At 41.0% G+C, this 24,603-nt stretch overlaps 1 protein-coding gene across 5 annotated transcripts in view; it reads right to left on the reverse strand.

The window, feature by feature from the left end:
* Positions 1-24,603, reverse strand: part of GPD2 (glycerol-3-phosphate dehydrogenase 2) — a 156,288-nt gene that overhangs the window by 56,864 nt on the left and 74,821 nt on the right. For all 5 annotated transcript variants that reach the window (XM_060177915.1, XM_060177916.1, XM_007524302.3 and 2 more), the window contains 3 exons: positions 21,346-21,470; positions 19,978-20,075; positions 18,037-18,200 (listed from right to left, as the gene is read on the reverse strand). In XM_060177915.1, coding sequence (XP_060033898.1) covers positions 18,037-18,200; positions 19,978-20,075; positions 21,346-21,366 — 283 coding nt within the window. In that variant the 5' untranslated portion in view covers positions 21,367-21,470. The remainder of the gene's footprint in view (positions 1-18,036; positions 18,201-19,977; positions 20,076-21,345; positions 21,471-24,603) is intronic.

Here is a 24,603-nt window from a genome sequence, read left to right on the forward strand (position 1 = left end):
AACCCACCTTTTCTGACCCATCGTGGACAGAGCTAGAAGGAATTATGTTAAGTGAGCTAAGACAGAAAGATAAAAATGAGTATGGGATGATCCCACTCATCAACAGAAGTTGAGAAAGAAGAAAACAAAGGGAAATTAAAAGCAGGATTTGACTAAATCTGGAGTAGGGCACCAAAGTAAAAACCCTGGGGTGAGGGTGAGGATGGATATTCGGCTTCCAGAGGCGGGGGTGGGGGGGGGTGGGGGGGGGATGGGACACAGTTTTTTGGTGGTGGGAAAGGTATTTATGTACACTCCTATTAATTTTTAGTTATATAAATCTCTAATTAATATGAGAGGTGAAAAATTGATTCTATGTCTCAAACCTTTTAAAGCACAGACTGTCTTTTTAATACATAGGCTGAGTCTTTAATATGTTGACTCTCTCAAAAGCCTAAACCAGGGAGAACAAAAGCAATCGGTGGCACAGCTATAAAGTCAAAGGACATAAATTATGGTGATGTTGGGTATTATACAGCAATTCCTAAAAAAGGGATTTTTCAAAGTTAACCCAATTACCAAACAATGTGATTATAACAATATCTATTGTCTTCTTGAACCCTAAGACAGCAGGAACCTCACATTTCCACTATAGAACCTATATTTCTCCCAGTCCTGGAAACTTAGGGTGGGGCACACTTTCCTGCATGCTTCTCTTAATTCATACCAAATAATATTGCATCCGCCGATCCCAACCTAATCAAAGGCAATGAGTACCACCTCAGCATGCTTCACTTCAAACTGTGTCCAAAGACTTCGGGTGTGGAATGACAACCCTTCAGCTTCATTACTCGGGTGAGACCTTTCCTTCCATAGTATTCTCTAATTCCATTCCAGGTGGTTAACTTCCTAACAAAGTCCCAAAACCTAGATATAGACCAGGTCCCCTGAGATAGAGCATATATTCACACATATCCATAAACAAGTGCAAAATATATACCTGAAAGCAAAAGTACACAATTGTCTGAAGTGAGTACCCCCCAACACTTCATCTGCACTATTCCAGGCTTTAGGTCCACGACTGGTCAACAATTTGTTTAACTTTGTATGTTAACTCTCTTTTCAGCCACCAGGTTCCAGATGCCATCAGGATGCCAACCAGACTTCCCTAGACAGACAACCCCACCAATGTGTCCTGGAGCTCCACTTCTCCACAGCCCCATCCTACCAGGGAAAGAGAGAGGCAGGCTGGGAGCATGGATCAACAAGTCAATGCCCATGTGCAGCAGGGAAGCAATTACAGAAGCCAGACCTTCTACCTTCTGTACCCCACAATGACCTTGGGTGCATACTCCCAGAGGGATAAAGAATAGGAAATCTATCAGTGGAGGAGATGGGATATGGAGATCTGGTGGTGGGAACTGTGTGGAGTTGTACCCCTCTTGTCCTATGGTTTTGTTAATGTCTCCTTTTAAAAATAAATAATGTAATAGCCAAAACCTGGAAGCAACCCAGGTGTCCAACAACAGATGAGTGGCTGAGCAAGTTGTGGTATATATACACAATGGAATACTACTCAGCTGTAAAAAATGGTGACTTCACCGTTTTCAGCCGATCTTGGATGGACCTTGAAAAAATCATGTTGAGTGAAATAAGTCAGAAACAGAAGGATGAATATGGGATGATCTCACTCTCAGCCCGAAGTTGAAAAAAAAGATTAGAAAAGAAAACACAAGTCGAACCTGAAATGAAATTGGAGTATTACACCAAAGTAAAAGACTCTGGGGTGGGTGGGTGGGTGGGGAGAATACAGGTCCATGAAAGATGATGAATGACATAGTGGGGGTTGTATTGTTAAATGGGAATCTGGGGAATGTTATGCATGTACAAACTATTGTATTTACTGTTGAATGTAAAACATTAATTCCCCAATAAAGAAAAAAAAAGGGGGGGGGGAATAGCTTCCAGGAGCATAAAAATAAAATAAAATAAAATAAATAAAAATAAAAATAAATAAATAAATAGAGAAAAAGGGGGTATTATTTATTTTTTATTTAAGAAAGGATAAATTAACAAAACCATAGGGTAGGAGGGGTACAACTCCACACAATTCTCACCACCCAATCTCCATATGCCATCTCCTCCCCTGATAGCTTTCCCACTCTCTATCCCTCTGGGAGCATGGACCCAGGGTCCTTGTGGGTTGCAGAAGGCGGAAGGTCTGGCTTCTGTAATTGCTTCCCTACTGAACACGGACGTTGATTGGTCGGTCTATACTCCCAGTCTGCCTCTCTCTTTCCCTAGTAGGGGGCTATTTTTTAAGGAGACACTTATGGAAAGGGAGAAGAGCCTTATGCTAAGGTAATGATCTAAACTGTGTATTCAAGCAGCAGTCAAAGCAGTTACCCTCATGCATAAGCTGCTGAGACAGTCTGCATTCTATGGCAACAGGCAGTGGGCTCTTGTGCAATTCTGCATTTACCTGTTATCAGTATGAATCTAAACTAGATGCTTCTTGCATTATGTCTCTTTTGATAATGTCCACACTTAGCTTCTGTTTGGTGGAGTCTTTTGTCACATAAAAACAAGCACAGTTGAGAAAGACTATTTGTTCTCTGTATTTATACTTAAGAATGATAGACAGCAGTTTCACAGAAAAGTGTGGTTTGAAAAATAGGAAAACCCCCACCTGCAGGGGGGTCACTTCACAAGAGGAGAAGCAGGTCTACAGGTGTCTGTTTTTCTCCCTCTCTGTCCTTCCCTCCTCTCTCGATTTCTCTCTGTCTTACCAAAAAAAAAAAAAAAAAAGGGGGGGGAGGGGGGAATGGCCACAAGAGCAGTGGATTCATGGTGCGGGCACTGAGCCCCATCAATGGCCCGGAAGACAAAACGAAACAAACAAAAAAAATAGGACTACTATTGGATGGTTTCATTCTTATGTGGAGTATAGAGAATTGAAACACAGGAACTTGAAAGAAAAAAGAAGTTGGGGAAGTCCAGCGGGTAGAGCAGTGGCTTAAGTGCATGTGGTGCAAAGCACAAGGACCGGTTTAAGGATCCTGGTTCGAGCCCCAGGCTCCCCATATGCAGGGGGGTCGCTTCACAACTGGTGAAGCAGGTCTGCAGGTGTCTTTCTCTCCCCCTCTGTCTTCCCCTCCTCTCTCTGTTTCTCTCTGTCCTATCTAACAACGATGACATCAATAACAATAACTACAACAACAATGAAAAACAAGAAGGGCAACAAAAGGGGAAATAAATAAATATAAAAATTTTTTTAAAAAAAGAATAAAGTGTGTTCATTATTCTGTTGCTCAGATTTAAAAATCAGTCTTGGGAAATAGGAAGCTTCTGTTTTACTGATAGATTTTGAAGTTCCCTGTCCCTAAGGAATGAAAAGTTCATAATAATCACCTTTTACTCAGTGACATGAGGAACAAGTAATCTGTGGAGCAGGTCTACAGGTGTCTCTATCTCTCTCCCTCTCTATGCCCCCCTTCAATTTCTCTCTGTCTTGTTGAATAAAATGATGGAGGGAGAAAAGGAAAAAATGGCCACCAGGAGAGGTGGATTCGTAGTGCTGGCACTGAGCCCCAGCAACTAGAAGCAAAAAAAAAAATCTGTTTTATTCTTAATCTGGTATTTATTCATCTGATTAGTATATTCTTTTATCATTTCCTTCTCAAATAGTGATTCTTGTAAATAGGAAGCAAATTTCTTATTGGTAATATTTTTCAGTGAGTCCAAAAATACGTCTTGGGTTTTAGATATTTCAAGTAAGTAGTAGTTACATAAACTGTGTGGGAAATTAAGTGTGTGTATCTTTTCATAAGCATGGGTGAGTGCTTTGTGAAGTAGGTGTTACATGTGGTTCATGTTTTCTGTGGGCAGATGTGAGCTAAAGAGTGTTTTTCATACTGTGAAGTGTGATATGAGTAAGTACTAGTAGTAATAATGAAACTAGATTGAAATTCACTGTGTAAATTAGGAGTCTACCAGGACCCAAGAGAATACAACTGACTCAACTGTTAGTTTTATTAACTATGCTCCCATAAATTTTTGCTATCGGTTTCCTGTATTGTTCCCAGAACTTAACAGTGGAATTGATGGTTGAAATTGTGTGGTCAACTTTTTAATGAAAACCACTTTTGAGGCTAAATGACAGTCTAGCTTCCATTGCCTGAATAAAGTGAGTGTCATGCATAGACTCCGAAACAGGCATGATTACATTCTCTTTTCTTGTCCCCTCTTTCTTTTAAACACTTATCTGGGCAAACATTCTGATCTCTGAGAGAGAAGACTAGACATGATCAGATGAGTGCGCACAAGGGATTCTCCAACAGATGAGTGCTGCACTGTGCTCTCATACTGTAAGGCTTCATACCAAGATCACTGGGAATCTTGTCTGGTAATCATCTCTCTCCCTCTCTTTCCAAACAAGACCTATGGGAGTGTATGTCTGAAGAAGAGTTACTCTGAAACAAAGGCACTAGATTGTGACTTCAAGATTCAACATGCAACATGTTTTATTTTTTTTAATTCTATTTATATATATTATTAAAGACAGAGAGAAATTGAAAGGGAAGGGAGAGACAGGGAGGGAGAGAAAGAGAGACACCGACAGGTCTGCTCCATCACTCATGAAGCTTTCCCCCTGCAGGTGGGGACCAGGGGCTTGAACCTGGGTCCTTGCACACAGTAATGTGTGCGCTCAACCAGGTGCGCCACTGCGGGCCCAAGATGCAGCATGTTTGACATCCTTTGTTTACTGGTCATGTGCTGACCCAATGTCCCAAAAAACAAAAAAGAAAAAAGAAACCCCTTCAATTTGTTAGATATTAGCTGTAAACTAAAATTAATTAGTATCTTCTCTAAATTTCTTAAATATACCCTAAATAAAGCACAGAAGAAAGTTTTACTAAGAAGTATATAATTTCACATATTAATATAAAACAGATCCATCTATTTAAGGCTAAAGTTAATGTGAGCATCTACTCTATTGATTGATACACAACATAAACAGATGATCTGAACTATGTTCTAGCAAATTTAAACAAATTATCATAATTTACGTTATGATGACAACAGTACAGAAACTTGAGGTCTAATTTTAAGCTCTATACAGATAAAACTAGTTGGTGTGTCATTGCTTTTGGTAGTTGAAGAAAGGAACTAAGATTTCACTTTCACATTATATAAATGACTCGAAGTATGGTTTACTAGTGTCTGGTTAAGATATACATTGAACTAAGCAATAAATGTAACCATAAAATTTAATTTTACAAGATATGGTTACTGATATTAGGGAATTATTAAACATCCTTGATGTGGTTGTGTTTCAAAGGAAGTATTATTATTATTATTGTTATTATTATTATTTTTTTTTTACCAGAGCACTGCTCAACTCTGGTTTATGATGGTGCAGGGGATTGAACCTGGACCTTTGGAGGTACCAGAGTGATATCTGGCTGTTTCTCTCTCCTCCTCCTATCTTTCTCACTAATAAATAAAATCTTAAGAAAAAAAGTTAAAAAGAAAGAATACTTAACCCAGATCTGTGATCTTTGGAGAACCACAGCAGTTTCCAACGGAGGGAATGGGGACACAGAACTCCAGTGGTAGAAACAGTGCAGAATTATAGCTCTGTTATCTTATAATCTTGTAACTAAATATTAAATCACTAATAAAAATTATAAAAAATAATAAAATTCACATTTTTTTCTTTTAGGAAAATAAATTACCTTAACATCCCTTTATATCCAAAATAGGGATTCAGATATTGAGTTGAGTCTCCTTTCTTTTGAGAACATAGAAATTAGAGAATCCCATTCCAGCATCCATGCTAACCTGGGTCAACTAAGCTAATCAGTGGGGGAAAATGTTTTGAAAAACACATCCTGCTATACAAACGTAAGCTACTGCTGGTAGGACAGACCTTGTGCTTGGCACAATACTTGGCATATATGCAGTGAACTCCCAAGGCCCAACAGCTCAGGACATTGGCCTGGGCACATCTGGCCCTGGTACCAGGCACAGTGCCTGGAAACTAGTGGAAGCTTCATATTTTTTGGATGAGTGAGCAAACTGGGGAGAGATGGCATGGAAACTTTTGATACAATAGATTCCGCCTTTGATCCTGCCTCAATTTTGAAAAGGTCCATTTTGCCACAGAATATGAGCAGGGGATCACATACCAGGAAACCACCCTAACCATGTGTTCAAATTGCTACATATTATATTACTGGCAAATTTTAACCGTGGCTTCAAAGTTTCTATAGGGCATATGCAACATGATAGCTATCTTTGCATGCTACACCTGACTAGATCTATCTGATTTCAATCTATAACTAATATTAAGAGGAGAAGAGGCCTGGTGCTTTATCTAATACGTGTGAGTCAAGTAAGCAATAAGAATAAATGATCGCAAACTCCCCTAGGGGCTATTTCGCTTTTCTCATCTCCAGGAAGCCAAAGCATATGTTGGATGTTAGCCTGGGAAGACACAAATGTGTCCTACTTATTCAAGGTTTCCTTTGAAGCCACAGTTTCTAAGTTTTCTTTCTTAGGGGTATATGTCAAACTTCATTTAGCAGTAGCTGGTTTCCAGACACGCTGAACAGCAAGAGAGGCAGCATCCAGGGGCATTTGAAAAGGCCTGCTATATGAACAGCCATGTCAGCTTCGCTTATGTGACTCACAGACAAAAGGAGAGAAATACACTGCAGAAGCTGACACTAGGAAATCGAGACAAAAATGGGGAAAGGTAAAAGTGCCTATCAACAATCAAAAGCACCAGAAAGAAATATACTTTAAATTAACGTCTAAGAGGTAGATAAATTTAAATGTTGTCTCTTTAACTCTTCAATCTCAAGGATTATAAATTTACACAGAGCACACTTATATGCAAAATATTTTTCTTTCTCCTAAGAATGTTTGATGATAGTTTTTTTTTCCAGGAAGAATCTGTTCCTTTAAATATATAAAGCAGCATTTATAAAAAGTGATGCTTCCCTTTGAGAAATTTTTATGAAGAGTAGAAATTTTTTTTTGGATTAGAGATAATCCACAATATTGACTCAAGCAAAACCATATTTAAATAATGGTTTTTACTTGAAAGATGAGTTTGCACTCTTTCTTAACTTTACTGTGATTTGTTAGAACAGAAAGAAATTGAGAGGAAGAAAGAGAGCTTCACCACTTGTGAAGCTTTCTCCTTGCAGGTGGGGATCAAGGGCTTGAACCTGCATCCTTGTGCATTGTAATATGAGCACTTATCCAGGCATGCCCCCGCCTGGCTCCATTCATTGCCTTCTAATGCTGCATTTGACTGTTCTCTGAATACATCACAGGTTTTTATTTTGTTTTGTTTATTGCTGGGGCTTGATGCTAGCACTACAACTCCACTGCTCCTGGAGAACACTTTTTTTTTTCGTTTAACTGGATAGGACAGAGAGAAACTGAGAGAGGAGAGGGAACTAGAGAGGGGGAGAGAGAGAGAGATACCTGCAGACCTGCTTCATCGCTTGTGAAGCAACCCCCTGCAGATGGGGAGCCGGGGGCTCAAACCTGGGTCCCTGCACTTAGTACTATGAGCGCTTAACTGGGTGCACCACCACCCGGCCTCCATCGCAGATATTTTCCCCTGTGTTTCTTGATGGGTACTGGATTACTTCTTTAACAACTACACAGAAGTAGCCCTTTAATATGTACCCCTTGCTTTCCCTGGATGAGAGTTCATCTGCTGCGTGTACTCAATAGCAGAATTGTTGAGCTGCCAGCTCTGTGCAGTCTCAGCTGTGCTATGGGTGCTCAGAAAATGTTCCAAGGTGTCTATCAGATCAGAAAACATACCATATAAACTTCTACAAAGGTTTAGAAATACAGTTAAACAACAGATTCTTTTTTAAATCAGTTATAGGGACCAAAGTTGTGACTCAAAATAGAACGCCTAGCTGAATACAATCTCTCTTATAGCATGCAGAACTTGACAGGTGCTCAAGTATGCTTGGGGCTCTCTCTGTCTCTGTCTGACCCTCTCATTTAAGAAAAAGAAAAATGGTTATGGGGGTAGATAGCACAATGGTTATGCAAAGAAAATCTCAGGCCTGAGGCTCCAAAGTCCTAGGTTCAATCCCCCACACCACCATAAGTCAGAGCTGAGCAGTGCTCTGGTTAAAAAAGGAAAAAAAGAAAAGAAAAGAAAAAAATGGGCAAGACAAGTATCTCAGGTAGATTATTTTCATGAGATGGCTGATATAATCCCCCAGTAGGACTAAATTTTAAAAAATAAAATAAAGAACTCCAATTTTAAAACTCAAAATAGCGATTACCTCTGTGAAAAAGGCAAGAAGATAAAGTGGGGAAGTCATGTTAAAAGCACAAATTGATGCAATATATAGCTAATACCATGCTATTTTTAATTAATAATTTAATGATGAGGAACAAGATTGTAAGATCACAGGGGTATAATTCCACACAGTTCCCACCACCAGAGTTCCATGCCCCATCCCCTCCATTGGAAGCTTACCTATTCTTTATCCCCTGGGATAAAGAATGAACCAAAATTCTTTCTGGGGAGCAGAAGGTGGGAGTTCTGGCATCTGTAATTGCTTCTCTGCTGGACATGGGCATTGGCAGATGCATCCACAGCCTGTTTCTAGCTTTCCCTATTGGGGCAGGGCTCTGGAGAAGGGAGGATCCAGGACATGTTGGTGAGGTCGTCTGCCCAACACGTTGGGGTTTCACTATGGAATCCACGGTTTTATGACGAAGTGTCACAAATTGAGTATGTATTGTATTCTTATATGTATTGCAATATTCATCTAATTTCAAACCTTTGTATAATACTAATGAGGATCTCGAAAGGATTAGGATATTTAAGAACAGCTGGTAAATAGATCTTTACATTCCTTAAAAGAAGGTAATGTATGCTTTACTTTAAGATAAAAACAAAGATGTAGGGAGTCAGGGGGTAGCACAGCGGGGTTAAGCACAGGCAGCACAAAGCACAAGTACCAGTGTAAGAATCCCAATTCAAGCCACCGGCTCACCACCTGCAGGGGAGTCACTTCACAAGCGGTGAAGCAGGTTTGCATGTGTCTATTTTTCTCCCTTTCTCTGTCTTCCCCTCCTCTCCCATTTCTCTCTGTCCTATCCAACAACGACATCAACAACAACTACAACAATAAAACAAGGGAAATAAAAGGGGATAAATAAATATTTGAAAAAAAACAAAGATGGAGTGGGGGTATAGCAGAATGGTTATGCAAAGAGATTTACATGCCTGAGGCTCTCAAGTCCCAGGTTCAATCCCCCACACCACCATAAACCAGAGCTGAGTAGTGCTCTGGTTAAAAAAAAAAAAAAGTAATTATCATGTATCACAGCAAATTTGAGGCATCTGAGATAATACCCCATCTTTGTCAACAGTTTTGCTTTTTCTTTTTTAGATTCATAGAAACTTAAATTTAATAGTAAGTGCATGCGGGGAATGTGTAAATCAGGACAAAGAGGATGCACGTCTTGATTTTCAATGATGTAAACCTAAAATCCATAATATAAGGATATAGTATAGTGGCACTTGAGGGAGAAGAGAGGGGAAGGGAGGGGAGGGGAGGAGAAGAGGACGAGAAGGGGAGGATGAGCAGAAGAGGAAGAGGAGGGGAAGAGGATTAAAGGTGTCATCTTCAGCTACCAACTTGCAGACGCTTCTATGATTCCATCCTGACTTCCCTGGGCAGACAAGCTGGAAACCTCAGCTCCTCAGAGCCCTGCCCCACTAGGGAAAGACAGAAACAGGCTAGGGGTGTGGATGCACCTGTCAATGCCCATGTCCCGCAGAGAAGCAATTACAGAAGCCAGAACTCCCACCCTCTGCACGCCATAACGATCTAGTCCATATTCCCAGAGGGATTAAGAATAGGGAAACTTCCAATGGAGGGGATGGGGCATGGAACTCTGGTGGTGGAAACTGTGTGGGATTATACCCCTGTGATCTTACAATCTTGTTAATCATTATCAAATCACTAATAAAATAATTAAATAAATAAATAAAAAGGTATTATCTTTAGTTTTAGGAACTCAATGGAAATACTAAAACATAAAGTTAAGAAGGAGAAAAAAATCTTTGTATTACTGGGTAATTGTCTGGTTTTTTTTTAGCTTTCAAAGTTGATAAAATCAACACCTTAAAAGACTTGTCTTGAGCCCAGGCTTCCTTTTATTAAAGGGAACCATCGCAACTTCATGCCTAGGGGAGGAAGAGTTTGTTCCCTACAAGAGTCCGGATTCCATAAGATGCCTTTTGCTAGAGACAGCCCCAAAGCACATAGCTAACTGTGTCTCCTGCTGTACCTGTAACAATTTAATTGTAGAAGTCAGCCTAGTCAAGCATCTCTAGCTCGTGGCTGGGAGACATGAAATTCATTGTCATTATTGTCCCTGTCATCTTGCATCATTATATGGGGCTGCAGAATTCTCCTCACTCCAGTGCATTCCTACCTCCAGGAGCCAGGGATTATAGCTGAGGTTGGGGTGGGGGCAGGACCGCAAACTCAGGGGAGCCAGAGATTAAGTTGGTTTTGCTCTCTCATGAGCTGAATTTATCTATTTGTATGCTGTGTGTTTTAAGCTGGGATAAAAATGAATATTCTATCAAAACCTAGGTTTTAGATCCCTTTCTGAAATGTGGCTGGCACCAGCGTTTATTTGCATTAGGAGAGCCAGGCGTGTGATCTCTCCCAGGTTGTGATTCCCACATGTGCATCAGTACACTGCCTCTGAAAAGAGTATGAAGACGAGGTTTTGTACTCATTGTACAGAAGCTTAAGGGTAGTATGTTCAGTGATTTTTAAATATTTAATGGTTTTTAATTATATCTCATTTCCGGTGCACTGGACTAGAAGACCAGAGTCCTACTAGAATGGCAGCAAGAATCTACCCTGGAAGGGAGCAGGTTGAAGTTGATAAAGGAAGACAAAATAAGTTTCTGAAGAAACTGTCTGTCCCTCTCTCTACAGCTATAGTTCACATAATCTCTCTTTCTCTCTCTCTCTCCCCACCCTCCTCTAATTTATTTATTAGACAGATAGAGACAGAGAGAAATTGAGAGGGAAGGGGGAGATAGAGAAGGAGACAGACAGAGAGACACCTGAAGCCCTGTTTCACCACTCATGAAGCTTTCCCTGCAGGTGGGGGCCTGGGGCTTGAACCCAGGTTGTCGTGCACTGTAATGTGTACGCTCAACCAGGTGCGCCACCGCCTGGGTCCTGGTTCACATAATCCCACAGCCTATCTCTCGTGTCTGAAACACTACCTGCAGATGTTGGGGAGCTGGGACAGTCTCCCTCCCCAACACCACCAGCATCGGTGGGCATGGCCGTGGTGAGGTGGTGGCCACTTGCAGGAGATGGCAGAAGCTCACAGTAAAGTCCAGTCACTGTCAGAAAACCAGTTAGTTCATTGTATGTTTTTATGTTTTCAACAGAAAAAAAAAATTACCTAGGACGTCACTTCCTACCCAACTTTCATTTCCTAAGGATTTCGCTGAGAAATTTGTCATTTACTTTGCTCTGACAAACATGGTGGTGGTTATTCTTTCATACCTGTGGATCTGTTTTTTAGACATCAAAAAAACAAAAAAAAGAATCAGGCCTGTAGCAAGTACAAAATAATAACTAGAGTTGCACTAAAAGTACATGCAACTTATCTTCATACTGCTAACTACTTCTTTTTATTATTATTATTTTTTTTTAATTTATTTTTTATTTTATTTATTTATTCCCTTTTATTGCCCTTGTTGTTTTATTGTTGTAGTTATTATTGTTGTTGTCGTTGTTGGATAGGACAGAGAGAAATGGAGAGAGGAGGGGAAGACAGAGAGGAGGAGAGAAAGATAGACACCTGCAGACCTGCTTCACCGCCTGTGAAGCGACTCCCCTGCAGGTGGGGAGCCGGGGTTTGAACCGGGATCCTTATGCCGGTCCTTGTGCTTTGCGCCACCTGCACTTAACCCACTGCACTACAGCCCGACTCCCACTGCTAACTACTTCTATGGAGGGATAGAATTTTCCTTCAATGTAGATAACGACCACCATTATCTATTTAGAATGGGCTGCTTTATGAGAAGTAATTCTTTTTTAATCTTTGCCCATTTTGTACGTCAGAGAAAAAATCTCAGTCACGACTCCTATGCTTTAAAGGAACCTTACTATAGATCATTTCAGCCACTGGTCTAGACCAACGGCAACATTATTGGTCTGTTTTGACTATGTTTTCATGGCATTCTATTTCACTTTTCACTGCTGCTGAAGTAACTGTACAGTGTTACTGATAAGAGACAGTAAATAGCAAAACTTCTTACAGTACCAAATAAAAGGAGATATTCTCCATCAGTCAAGATGTCACTAAGATGAAGGTTATAAACACTGCTGTGTGTGTTCATGTCCAGTGGCTAATGTTCCCTTTGTGGTTCTAACAAGCATCCTGATTTTGAAATAATTCAGATGGCTATTATATTCCCACAATGATTATTCATGAAATAGAATATTTGTCTTGTTGAAAAAGGTCTATCTTACAAATGGCGATGTTTAGACATCATCAATACTTAGGCATTTGTAATGGTAAGCCGTCAGTGTTTACCCCTGTACACACTTGGCTAGTGGCATGCTAATGGCATCCTTCCTCAGAGTAATTGTTCAGTGCATTCAACTCCTGACCTATAATTCTTCTTCCTACCTTATTTCTATATTGGCACTGAATTCAGTCATCACAATTTAGGTAAAACAGGAGCTGCTCTATCTGAAACTCCATCTGTAAAAACCATAGGATTAGATGTCCTTTCGAATCATGGCTTTGCCTTACCTCAGATGTGCCAGGTGTGGGCCTGCGTCCTTGTAAAGCAAAGTTTAAAAAAGAAATTACTTTCTAAGAATTAATTTTTTTTCTGTCTATTTTCCACTCAAGATTGAAGAGTTGATGACCAGGGAGAAAAAGAGTGGATGGGAATGTGTCCTGGAGCCCCGCTTCCCCTAAGCCCCGTCACACTAGGAAAAGAGAGAGACAGGCTGGTATTCTGGATGAACCTGTCAACGCTCATGTTCAGTGGGGAAGCAATTACAGAAGCCAGACCTCCCATTTTCTGTACTCCATAATGACCCTAGGTCTATACTCCCAGAGAGATAAAGAATAGGAAAGCTGTCAGGGGAGGAGATGGGATACAGAGTTCTGGTGGTGGGAATTTGTGTGGAGTTATATCCCTCTTATCCTATGTTTTCTGTCAGTGTTTCTTTTTTATAAATGAAAATTTAAAAAAAAAAAAGTGGATGGGAACAATGGAGTCATGGAGGCACCAAGCTCCAGTGGCAATAAATAAATAAATAAATAAATCCCCACACCTATGGACATCTAATCTTTGATAAGGGGGCCCAAAGGATTAAATGGAAAAAGGAGGCTCTCTTCAATAAATGGTGCTGGGAAAACTGGGTTGAAACATGCAGAAGAATGAAATTGAACCACTTTATCTCACCAGAAACAAAAATCAACTCCAAATGAATCAAAGACCTAGATGTCAGACCAGAAACAATCAAATACTTAGAGGAAAACATTGGTAAAACACTTTCCCACCTACACCTCAAGGACATCTTTGATGAATCAAACCCAATTGCAAGGAAGACTAAAGCAGAAACAAACCAATGGGACTACATCAAATTGAAAAGCTTCTGCACATCCAAAGAAACTATTAAACAAACAAAGAGACCCCTCACAGAATGGGAGAAGATCTTCACATGCCATACATCAGACAAGAAACTAATCACCAAAATATATAAAGAGCTCAGCAAACTTAGCACCAAAAAAGCAAATGACACCATCCAAAAATGGGCAGAGGATATGAACAAAACATTCACTACAGAGGAGATCCAAAAGGCTAACAAACATATGAAAAACTGCTCCAGGTCACTGATTGTCAGAGAAATGCAAATTAAGACAACACTAAGATACCACCTCACTCCTGTAAGAATGGCATATATCAAAAAGGACAGCAGCAACAAATGTTGGAGAGGATGTGGGGACAGAGGAACCCTTTTACATTGCTGGTGGGAATGTAAATTGGTCCAGCCTCTGTGGAGAGCAGTCTGGAAAACTCTCACAAGGCTAGACATGGACCTTCCATATGATCCAGTAATTCCTCTCCTGGGGTTATACCCCAAGGACTCCATAACACCCAACCAAAAAGAGGTGTGTACTCCTATGTTCATAGCAGCACAATTCATAATAGCTAAAACCTGGAAGCAACCCAGGTGCCCAACAACAGATGAGTGGCTGAGAAAGCTGTGGTATATATACATAATGGAATACTATGCAGCTATCAAGAACAATGAACCACCTTCTCTGACCCATCTTGGACAGAGCTAGAAGGAATTATGTTAAGTGAGCTAAGTCAGAAAGATAAAGATGAGTATGGGATGATCTCACTCATCAACAGAAGTTGACTAAGAAGATCTGAAAGGGAAACTAAAAGCAGGACCTGACCAAATTGTAAGTAGGGCATAAAGTAAAAACCCTGTGGTGAGGGGTAGACATGCAGCTTCCTGAGCCAGTGGGGGGTAGGAGTGGGTGGGAGAGATGGGTCTTTTGGTGGTGGGAATGGTGTTTATGTACAGTCCTAGTAAAATGTAGTCATATAAATCAAATATAAAAAAAAAATGTAGTAATATAAAGTTAATTAATACGAGAGGGGGAAAATTAATTGTATGTCTCGAAGTTTTTCAAAACACAAACTGAATCTTTTCTCAATATATGCAGTGTAATTGATATGCAGACTCTCTCAAAAGCCTAGACCAAGTAGATCAGAAGCAACCAATAGCACAGCTATATACAAGATACTGGATACTGTACAGCAAACCATAACAAAAGGACTTTTCAAAGTTAACCCAATTACCAAATAATCTGATGATAACATTAACTATCGATTGTCTTTTTGAACCCTAAGACAGCAGGAACCTCACATCTCCACTATAGCGCCCCTACTTCCCCCAGTCCTGGAACCCTTGGATAGGGCCCACTTTCCCGTATGCCTCTCCCAATCCATATCAAATAATATTGCATCTGCAGATCACAACCTAACCAACACAAAGATTGCCACCTCAACATGCTTCACTTCACACTGTGTCCAGAGACTTCACGTGTGGAATGACAACCCTTCAGCTTCATTACTCGGGTGAGACCTTTCCTTTCATAGTATACTCTAATTCCATCTCAGGTGGTTCACTTTCTAACAAAGTCCCAAAACCTAGATATACACCGGTTTCTGTGAGAGAGAGCATATGTTCACACGTATCCATAAACTACTGCAAAATATATACCTGAAAGCAGAAGTACACTATAGTTTGCAGTGAGTACCCCCCTAACACTTCCTCTCCACTATTCCAAGCTTTGGGTCCATGATTGCTCAACAATTTGTTTGGCTTTGTATGTTAACTCTCTTTTCAGCCACCAGGTTCCAGATGTCATCAGGATTCCGGCCAGGCTTCCCTAGACTGAAGACCCCACCAATGTGTCCTGGAGCTCCGCTTCCCCAGAGACCCACCCTACTAGGGAAAGAGAGAGGCAGACTGGTATGGACCAACCAGTCAATGCCCATGTTCAGCGGGGAAGCAATTACAGAAGCCAGACCTTCTACCTTCTGCAACCCACAATGACCCTGGTTCCATGCTCACAGAGGGATAGAGAATGGGAAAGCTATCAGGGGAGGGGGTGGGATGTGGAGATTGGGTGGTGGGAATTGTGTGGAATTGTACCCCTCCTACCCTATGGTTTTGTTAATTAATCCTTTCTTAAATAAAAAAGAAAAATAATAATAATAATAAAATTAATAAATAAATGTAGTGCCTCATAGCAATAAATCACAATGAATTTTCTGATAAAATTTGAACTTACTTAAAATAATTATTTTAATGTTTTTTCCAATTACCTGTTTGCCTAAACATAACTTTGCAACATGTAACCAGTCAATTCTAGGAAATCATTGATTTCGATGTTCCTTCTGCATTTTATAAAACAATCTTCCCTTGGCTTCTTCTCCATGGAGAAACCATAAGAACTGTAAATCATAATAACATCAAAGAGGCATAAAAAAAGGATTTCACCGGGAGTTGGGCAGTAGCGCAATGGGTTAAACACACATGGCACAAAGCTCAAGGACAGGCATAAGGATACTGGTTTGAGCCCCCGGCTCCACACCTGCAGGGGGGTCGCTTCAAAGGCAGTGAAGCAGGCCTGCAGGCGTCTATCTTTCTCTTTCCCTCTCTGTCTTCCCCTCCTCTCTCCATTCCTCTCTGTCAGATCCAACAACAACATCAATAACAACAAAAATAGTAACTATAACAATAAAACAAGAACAACAAAAGGAAATAAATATTGATTTAAAATATTTTTTTAAAAAAAGGATTTCACCATATCAGATAATCAGATACAGTACGCACTAGTATTTCTCTCTTAAGGGAACTAAGGTATACACAAGATGAGAAAATAAATAAAAGAAGTTAGTCTTCAACATCTGGCATGGCAGAGAAAGTGGTCCAGTGAGGAGAGGTTTGCAGAGAAAGAATTAGTAAAAAGGCAAAAGACACATGAACAGGAAACCATTTCAGAATGCGTTCTTCCTCTTCCTGGACCAAAAGCCTCTTTAGGATAATCACCCACTAAACTAGAATGAGTCAACATTAAGGGTATGATACAGAAAAAGCAAATTCATAGTTAAGGCTGGCCTTTAACATGCAGGTTCAATCAAGGACACAAAAAAGTACTTATGTGCCCCCTGTGGTGCTGAGATGTTGAGAGGCACAGTAAGCTGTGCATTTTCCAGCTTTTAATGCTTTTCTGTGACCCTTAACATTTTTCTAATTTTGTTACTCAAAGGACTTTTTCTTGAGTTGGTCCCCATTGCCCTCTCTGCACAAACACATTTTGTATTTGCACATGAAAGTCTGTGGATTCAGAAACTAGCAGGAGAAAAAAAAAATTAAGGATAGCCTTAAAGACATCCCATAATAAGAAGTATAAATACCAAAGGCTCCCCCAAAAAAGTTAATATATACATCTACATACTTCTTCATGCTAAGAATTTATATAGCTAGCACTAAAATGGGAGACCTCACAATGCAAGTTTAAAAGAGTTGCAAAAGACTGGGAGTATGGACCGACCAGTCAATGTCCATGTTTAGCGGGGAAGCAGTTATAGAAGCCAGACCTTCCACCTTCTGCAACCCACAACGACCCTGGGTCCATGCTCCCAGAGGGATAGAGAATGGGAAAGCTATCAGGGGAAGGGATGGGATATGGAGATTGGGTGGTGGGAATTGTGTGGAGTTGTACCCCTCCTACCCGATGGTTTTGTTAATTTATCCTTTCTTAAATAAAAAATAAATAAATATATTAAAGAGGTGGAGACACACATAAACACACACACACACAATGAATGAACCCTCAACACACTGCAGATGAAGACTAGAGAATGTCACTGTCAGAAAACATCTAACAATAAAATAAGCAATAAAAACAGAGGTGTTGGTTTATCACATGCAATGTTCATCTGCCTTCATCAAATAAATTACATGTTCAAGAATCCGTGTCCTGAGCAAAACACAAACTTGTCAATTTCAGCCCAGAGGCATTTTTCCCTACAATTATAACCCCTTGGAAATAGAGGTTTCATCTAGAAAAACTAAGAGATCGGCAGCTGCTGTCGAAACTGTAATATATTCGTAGGGCAAGTACTCACCAGCAAGCCTACAGCAAGTTAAATGGCAGGAGGGTAGGGCCACATGACAAAAAGCAGACCAAGCCAACCATGAGTGCCAAAGAAAAGAACTATGGAAACCAAACAGTAATAAAAGCCACAGGCAATCGGGAGCTGCTGAGCCAGTATTACAATCAGTGTGCCTGGGTTTGAGTTGTGTCAAGTCAGCATGAAAGACAAGATACAAAACTGTCTCAGAAAATGCACTGGAAGGTCACTGAGGGAGAGAAACATGTTATCCAGAGGGAAGAAGAGGGACATACCATCATAGTAGACGATGGCTCCGACAAGCTTGTCCTTCTGGAGCATTGGGAAGTGCTCCAGGGCTCTGGACTTGCTGAGGACATAACTGCTCTTCAGGCAATTGCTTCCAGCCACCAAATCATAGAGCTTGATGCCCACCCAGTAGTAAGGCAACTGCCACCACCTGTAACACAAGGGAAGGGAAGCCTGTCTTCAGACACAGAGCGACGATGAGATCACACACTCACCTAAAGACAAGTTTACATTAAGAAAAGCAAAGTTTATCTAGATGTGTATCTTTTTATTTATAATTGGGTAGAGACAGAGAGAAATTGAGAGGAGAGGAGAAAGGAAAGAGGGAATGAAACAAGAGATACCTGCAGCCCCACTTTACCCCCTCGTGAAGCTTCCCCCTGCAGGTGGGGACCAAGGGCTTGAACCCGGGTCCTTGTGCACTATAATGTGTGTGCTTAGCCAGGTGTGCCACTGTCTGGCCCCCATGTACTTTTTTTTTCAAATAGAGACCAAGAAAGCAGTGAGAGACTGAATCAAGAGACCACAGCACTGAAGTCTCCTTTACTGTGGTGGGGGTCAGACGTATACCCAGCTTGCAAATGAGGCAAAACATCCCTACCCAAGGGGTCTATTTCACCAGCTCCAGACACGTGCTTCAGTAAAATAAATAAATAAATAAATAAATAAATAAATAAAACTATATAATTATCTTTGACATCCAGTGTGCTATATTATGTAAGGAAATAAAATCAGTGAGATGCTAAATGAATTTTATGGCAGTGTTGTTTTTTGTTTTGTTTTGTTTTGTTTTTCATTAGCAGAGCCCTGCTCAGCTCTGGCTTATAGTGGTGCGGGAGATTGAACCTAGGACTTTGGATCCTCAAGGAATAAAAGTCTCTGAATAATCATTATGCTATCTACCCCTGAAATGGCAGTGGTTCTTGACCTGGTCATGGTAGGGATCAAATGAATCCAGATGCCTGCACCTTTCATGTCTAGAGACTAGCTTTTCCAATCTAGGTAGGGCTTCCGGTGACTTTACAGTGAACACAGGATAGGGGCTGGATGGTGGAGCATACACATTACAGTACATAAGGACCAAAGTCAAGGCCCTGGTCCCCACCTGCAGGAGGAAAGCTTTGCAAGTGGTGAAGCAGATCTACAGGGGTCTTGGTCTCTCTCTCTCTCTTTCTGTCTCCCTCTCTCTCTCGCTCCCTCCCTCCCTTTCCCCCTAGTTATCTTCCCCATCCCTCTCAATTTCTCTCTGCCCCTATCCAATAAATGAATAAATAAAACCTGTTTTTAAAGTGAACACAGGATAAAAAAAAAATCAATGATGTAAGATACCCTAAGTAGCTTGTGACAAAGTATGGGCAAAAGCATAAAGTCCATTCCTCTGGGTCCCTCCAGCCGCTGTGTGGCTGTAGCAGCTTGAGGTGGACTTGACCCTGTCATCTGTCCTGTAACAAGGACAGGAAGGCCGGGTTTTACAACTGTAACCTGATTATCACCTGACCAGATTTCAGTTTCTGTTAACTTAGAGATCTGAAATGACTCCACAACTATTGTACTCAAAGTGGGCATGTGTCAGGTTCCAATTGGACAGCAGCCTCCTAGGCCATCTAGGGGCTGATATCGTCTGCCCAGGGGATATCCAGCTGCCCCTCCACACCTACAGAGTGATGGAGACGGGAACTCCGGACTTCAAACTGAAATCAAGGCCTTCAGTGGAGGTTGCAGCCTGAACTTAGGTGAAGCCACCGTTTCAGTACAGCAAAGGGAAAGGCTTTGAGAGGAGGAGTGATCAGGGCTGTTTACACCTGTTGTAGGAGACTAAACACACTGTAACAGGAAATGCAAGACATCGAGGCGGCCAAAGGTCGAAGCCATGGCGCTCTACAGACCTCAAGTAAGCAAACCTTAGAAGAACACTAGCAAAGGCTTACTTATAGATGGGAAGCATGATCGGCAATGGAGCTGATAGGTGAGGTGCGATCTCAAGCAGGTTGGCACGTTCATGAAGGGCTTCTTTCACCATCCTATACTAAAATGCACAACAGAGAGAATTAGCTTGGCAGTAGCAGATCACAATATTTTCCGATGGCAAATAGATACTCTGCCAGCTGATTGATACACAGAAACTCCTCTCCCTCTCAGGGAGGACAGCTCCCTGCTAATCAGATTTCGAATAATACATCACACTGTCAGCCAGGAAGATTTCTCAGGAACCTTAACTGTATTTGCATAGGAGAAAAGCAGGCTGTCAGAGTTCCCAGGTGTAAGATATTTTCTTGACTTTTGTTACCAGATTATTGTAACAATTTATCTTGCCTTCTTCTCTACTGTCCCCTTTCTTGGCCCCCCTGAAATATTTTCTCATGGGAGAGAGAACGGATGGTCCAAATCCACACAAAGCATCCCCTTCTGGCTTCCATTCACCCAAGAAGCAATAATATTGGCGCTGCAGTTTCTTAAGGATTTTATTTTATTTTAATGCTTCTGTCTTAACCCCTCCAGTCCTCAGTATGCCACCTGGAAGAGCTGGCATTATCATTATTATGCCAATTGTAAGAATGAGAAAGCGCAGGCCCACAGACATTGAATAGGTATAACCCAAGGCCCAGCACAAGTCATCTTAGTCTAAATTGTATGCTCCTTCCTTCCCTTGCATCCATCACAATGCCAGAGACAGAGCAGAAAAGGAGACAGATTCAGAGCTGACAGTGTCAAGTTGTGCTGCTGTGTTTTTCCTGTGTGAAGAACAGATAAGGAGTTCAGCTGATATATATATTTTACCCCTCTGGAAAATGTCATCTACCACACTCCCTTGTCAGCTTTCAAACAAAGGCAGACTGGACACAATACAGAGTGACATGGGAAAGGCATGACTCTGGTCACCTTTTCCCCAAGAATGTACATTACAATCGTACTATATGATTCCAGCTGCTGTTAGAAGGATCAACTTAATATTCCCCTTGAAGACAACACAGCTCCTCTGAGAACAGCTTAAGATGATAAGCTGTTGGTCACTGGACAGAATAATAATAATTAAATTAAAAACAACTTCAGAGGCTAGAAGTCAAGACATCCAAAAATGGATATCTGCTACTTGGTGATGTCTCTGCAGAGGGTCTCTGAATGTCCATGAGTATAATAATACTACAAGAGAGCAGAATAAACTAAACAAGTCTTTCCAAAAAGAGGAAATATTAAAAGCCAATTTCAGAAAAAGAAAAAAAAAGCCTGATTTAATTGGGTAGAGACAAAGAAAGCATAGTCACAATTTTGATTTAACTACCAGCATACACAATTACCTGCTCCAGATCCAGCTTCATGATTGCCTTCTGGAGATACCTCACACCACCATGGATCAATTTAGTGCTTCTGCTGCTGGTCCCAGATGAGAAATCATCTCTTTCAACAAGGGCTGTTTTCAGTCCTGTGTAACCAGAAAACCAAATTAACTTCTTAAATGACACAATTTGTATGTAATTCATTAAAGGTACTTATCCAGGGTAGAGACAATCACAAGAAAAATGACTCTGAACACGGATAAATTTGTATTCAAAGTGCAATACACTGTCTATATTATAATGAAGAAATTTTAGTCTCTTCTTGGGGGAAAAGTCAAACCAGAACTAGAAGCATATTAAACGGCAAGTGAATCAGAACTAGGAAGTATTACAGGACAATTTCAAAGCAGTAGTCAACTCAGGTACATTTCCAGGGTCAGAGGGACAGAGAGGTGGTGCACCTGGTTGAGCACACACATTACATTTCCAGGGTCAAAGGAGAGCCTGATGCTCATGTCTTCTCCGCTGTGTTGCTGTGAAGCCCTCAGAACTCATCCACCCCTCATCACTGTGGTCCAGAAATGTTCAAGGCTTGGGGACCTGGCCCACTCTAATCCACCAACAGTAATATAGACTAGATCTATGCACTGGTTTCTTCTGACATGGTAGTATAGTATGTATAAAATAGGAAAAAATAAAAATGACAGAGCAGAATAAAGAATAACCAATAATACCAGTTAATAATCTAATAAATAAAGGCATGGGAGGAGAAAGGAAGGAAGGAAAGAAAGGAAGGAAGGAAGGAAAGAAGGGAGGGAAGGAGGGAGGGAGGGAGGAAAAATAGGATAAATGAATCCAGTGCAAAGGATTAATGAGTGAAGAATACAAAACACTTTTGGGAAAGGATGAGGTAAAGAATAGGTAGGGAATCTCTGGTCACTTCCATCAGGAACGTTATCACAAGCCCTCCTGTGGGCCTCTCCAGAACCTTGCCCTCACTGTAGAGCAGCAATGGCAGGGACTGCCTCACTCTCTGAAGGGAGGCTGGGTCAGCCTACTCTGCCCCTCAAGGAAGACAGGTTCTGCAATGAGTGCAGCCTAGAATGTTCCCAGCTATGGCCATGGACTGAGCTCAGAGCATACCTAAAACAGACTTCCTAGCTTCTTCCCAACCAAAGATCCTTCATTTCATCTGGTTTATTCCTACCTCTGGGTTCCTGTTTATTAATCACTTTGTTCTGATTTATATCTTATTGCCTTTCAGCCACCAAGTTGCAGAAGCTACCATGACAACAACCTGACTTCCCTGGGCAGAGGACCTCACCAATATGTCCTGCAACCCCACCTCTCCAGAGTCCTGCCCCACTAAGAAAAGAGAGAGAGCGGCTTGGGGTGTAAATCTGCCAACACCTATGTCCAGTGGAGAAGCAATTACAGAAGCCAAAACTCCCATCTTCTGTACCCCATAAAGATTTCTGGTCCATACTCCCAGAGGGAGAAATGTTAGGGGAAGGTAACCAGAGGGCTCAGAACTCCAAGTCCATTAGGACCCAGAGGGAGAAGAAGGGAAAAGGAAGGATATTCAAAAGTAGCAATAGGTGTAAGTATGACTTAGAAAGGAAAAAAAAGGCAGGACCACACAAGAAATGGACAAATACATATAAATAGATAGTTACAGAAATAGCAGCCAACCCGTATCTGTGATCTGGAAAGAACTAAAACAATTTCCAGTGCAGGGAATGGGTCACAGAACTCTGGTGGTGGAATGGTGTGGAATTATACCCTTTATCTCATAATTTTGTAAATCAATATTAAGTCACTAATAAAATTAAAAAAGAATAGGTTGGAAGGAGCCTACGTAGTATCATATCCAGTAGAGTATACATATTACCATTTGTAAGGACCTGCATTCAAACCCTCAGTTCCCACAGTGGGGCAATGCTGATGGTATCACTCTGTCCTCTTCTTTCTCCTCTCCTTTCTCCCTCCCTATTTCTATCTCTGTAAAAAAAAAGAGAGGGATCGAAGGAGGGAGAAAAAAAATGGCCACAGGAAAAATGATTGCAGGCACTGATCCCCAGCAATAACTCTGACGGGGGGAAAAAAAGAAAAAGCCAATAATCAGCATATCCAAATGCCTCTCATGCCTAAGACCTCAAGGTTCCAGGATCAAGCCCCAACACCACCATAAACCTGAGCAGAGGAATGCTTTGATGAAACTCACACGCACATACACATTAGGTAAAAATAGATCATTTCTTTCTTTTTTTTTTTAAATAGATCATTTCTTAAGAGCATTCCCACAGCACCCTTTCTTTGAGGGTTGCAGTAAATCGCTCAACTTTATTTATTTGTTTCCTTGAAAAATCATGCCTTCTTCTTCAGGAATAAGTAGAGCCAGCAGCACCACAAGTCCCCCATACTAGTTAGAAATCAAATCCAAACTTGAAAAGACACAGAGTATATCAACATCAAGACACAAGGAATTGTCATGGCCATGCTAGCTCTTGGGCGATGAGAGAATGTCACAGAATTCAATGGCAACGAGTATACAGTTAGCAGTTTGGGCTTGCGAGCTCACATAAGGGAACCTGTACATGTATTCAGTTCAGAGCCATTTATTACATTTAATACCAAGGGTCATTTTTATAACTTTTAACAGTTTGAATATCGCACCCAAATGTCACCATTAAATCAGGGCAATTCCCTTGACTCCAAAGGACAAAATATTTGGAAACTGTGGAGGGAAAAATAGGAAACTTTGATTCAAGGGCAAAAACTGCTAGTGCTCTAACTAGCTAGCAAAAGAACACAGAAAGCACAGGCTTCATAGACCTAGGCCACACTTTCTAGGCAGTTATGCCAGAGAACAGAATGTGAAATTCTCAAGTAACACAGGCCGAGCATTGTTAGTGACTGCACGACTAGTATCAGAAACCTGAAAATACATACCAAGCTAGCACACATTCTTAGAAGAATATTGACATCCTAAACTCCAGGCAAAGCATGGATGTAAGAAACTAATTGGAATTAGAGCCAATCATTGGGTAGTTTCCAGCCAAAGACAGGAAGCACACATAGTGCACCAGTCTACAACTGCGTATCTGAAAAGACAGGTAGCGCACCTGACACTGAGTTAGAGGCTATGTTCAGGACATGAACTCAGAGCCTGTGGTCAAGACCACATCTGCTGTCTCTTCAGAAAGCATCGTCTTCCTGAGCTCTGAGTAAGTCCAACACAGAGACTTCTCCCTACATTAAAATAGACTGTTTTTTTCT

Source organism: Erinaceus europaeus, chromosome 18, assembly GCF_950295315.1.
Source record: "Erinaceus europaeus chromosome 18, mEriEur2.1, whole genome shotgun sequence".
NCBI lineage: Eukaryota > Metazoa > Chordata > Mammalia > Eulipotyphla > Erinaceidae > Erinaceus > Erinaceus europaeus.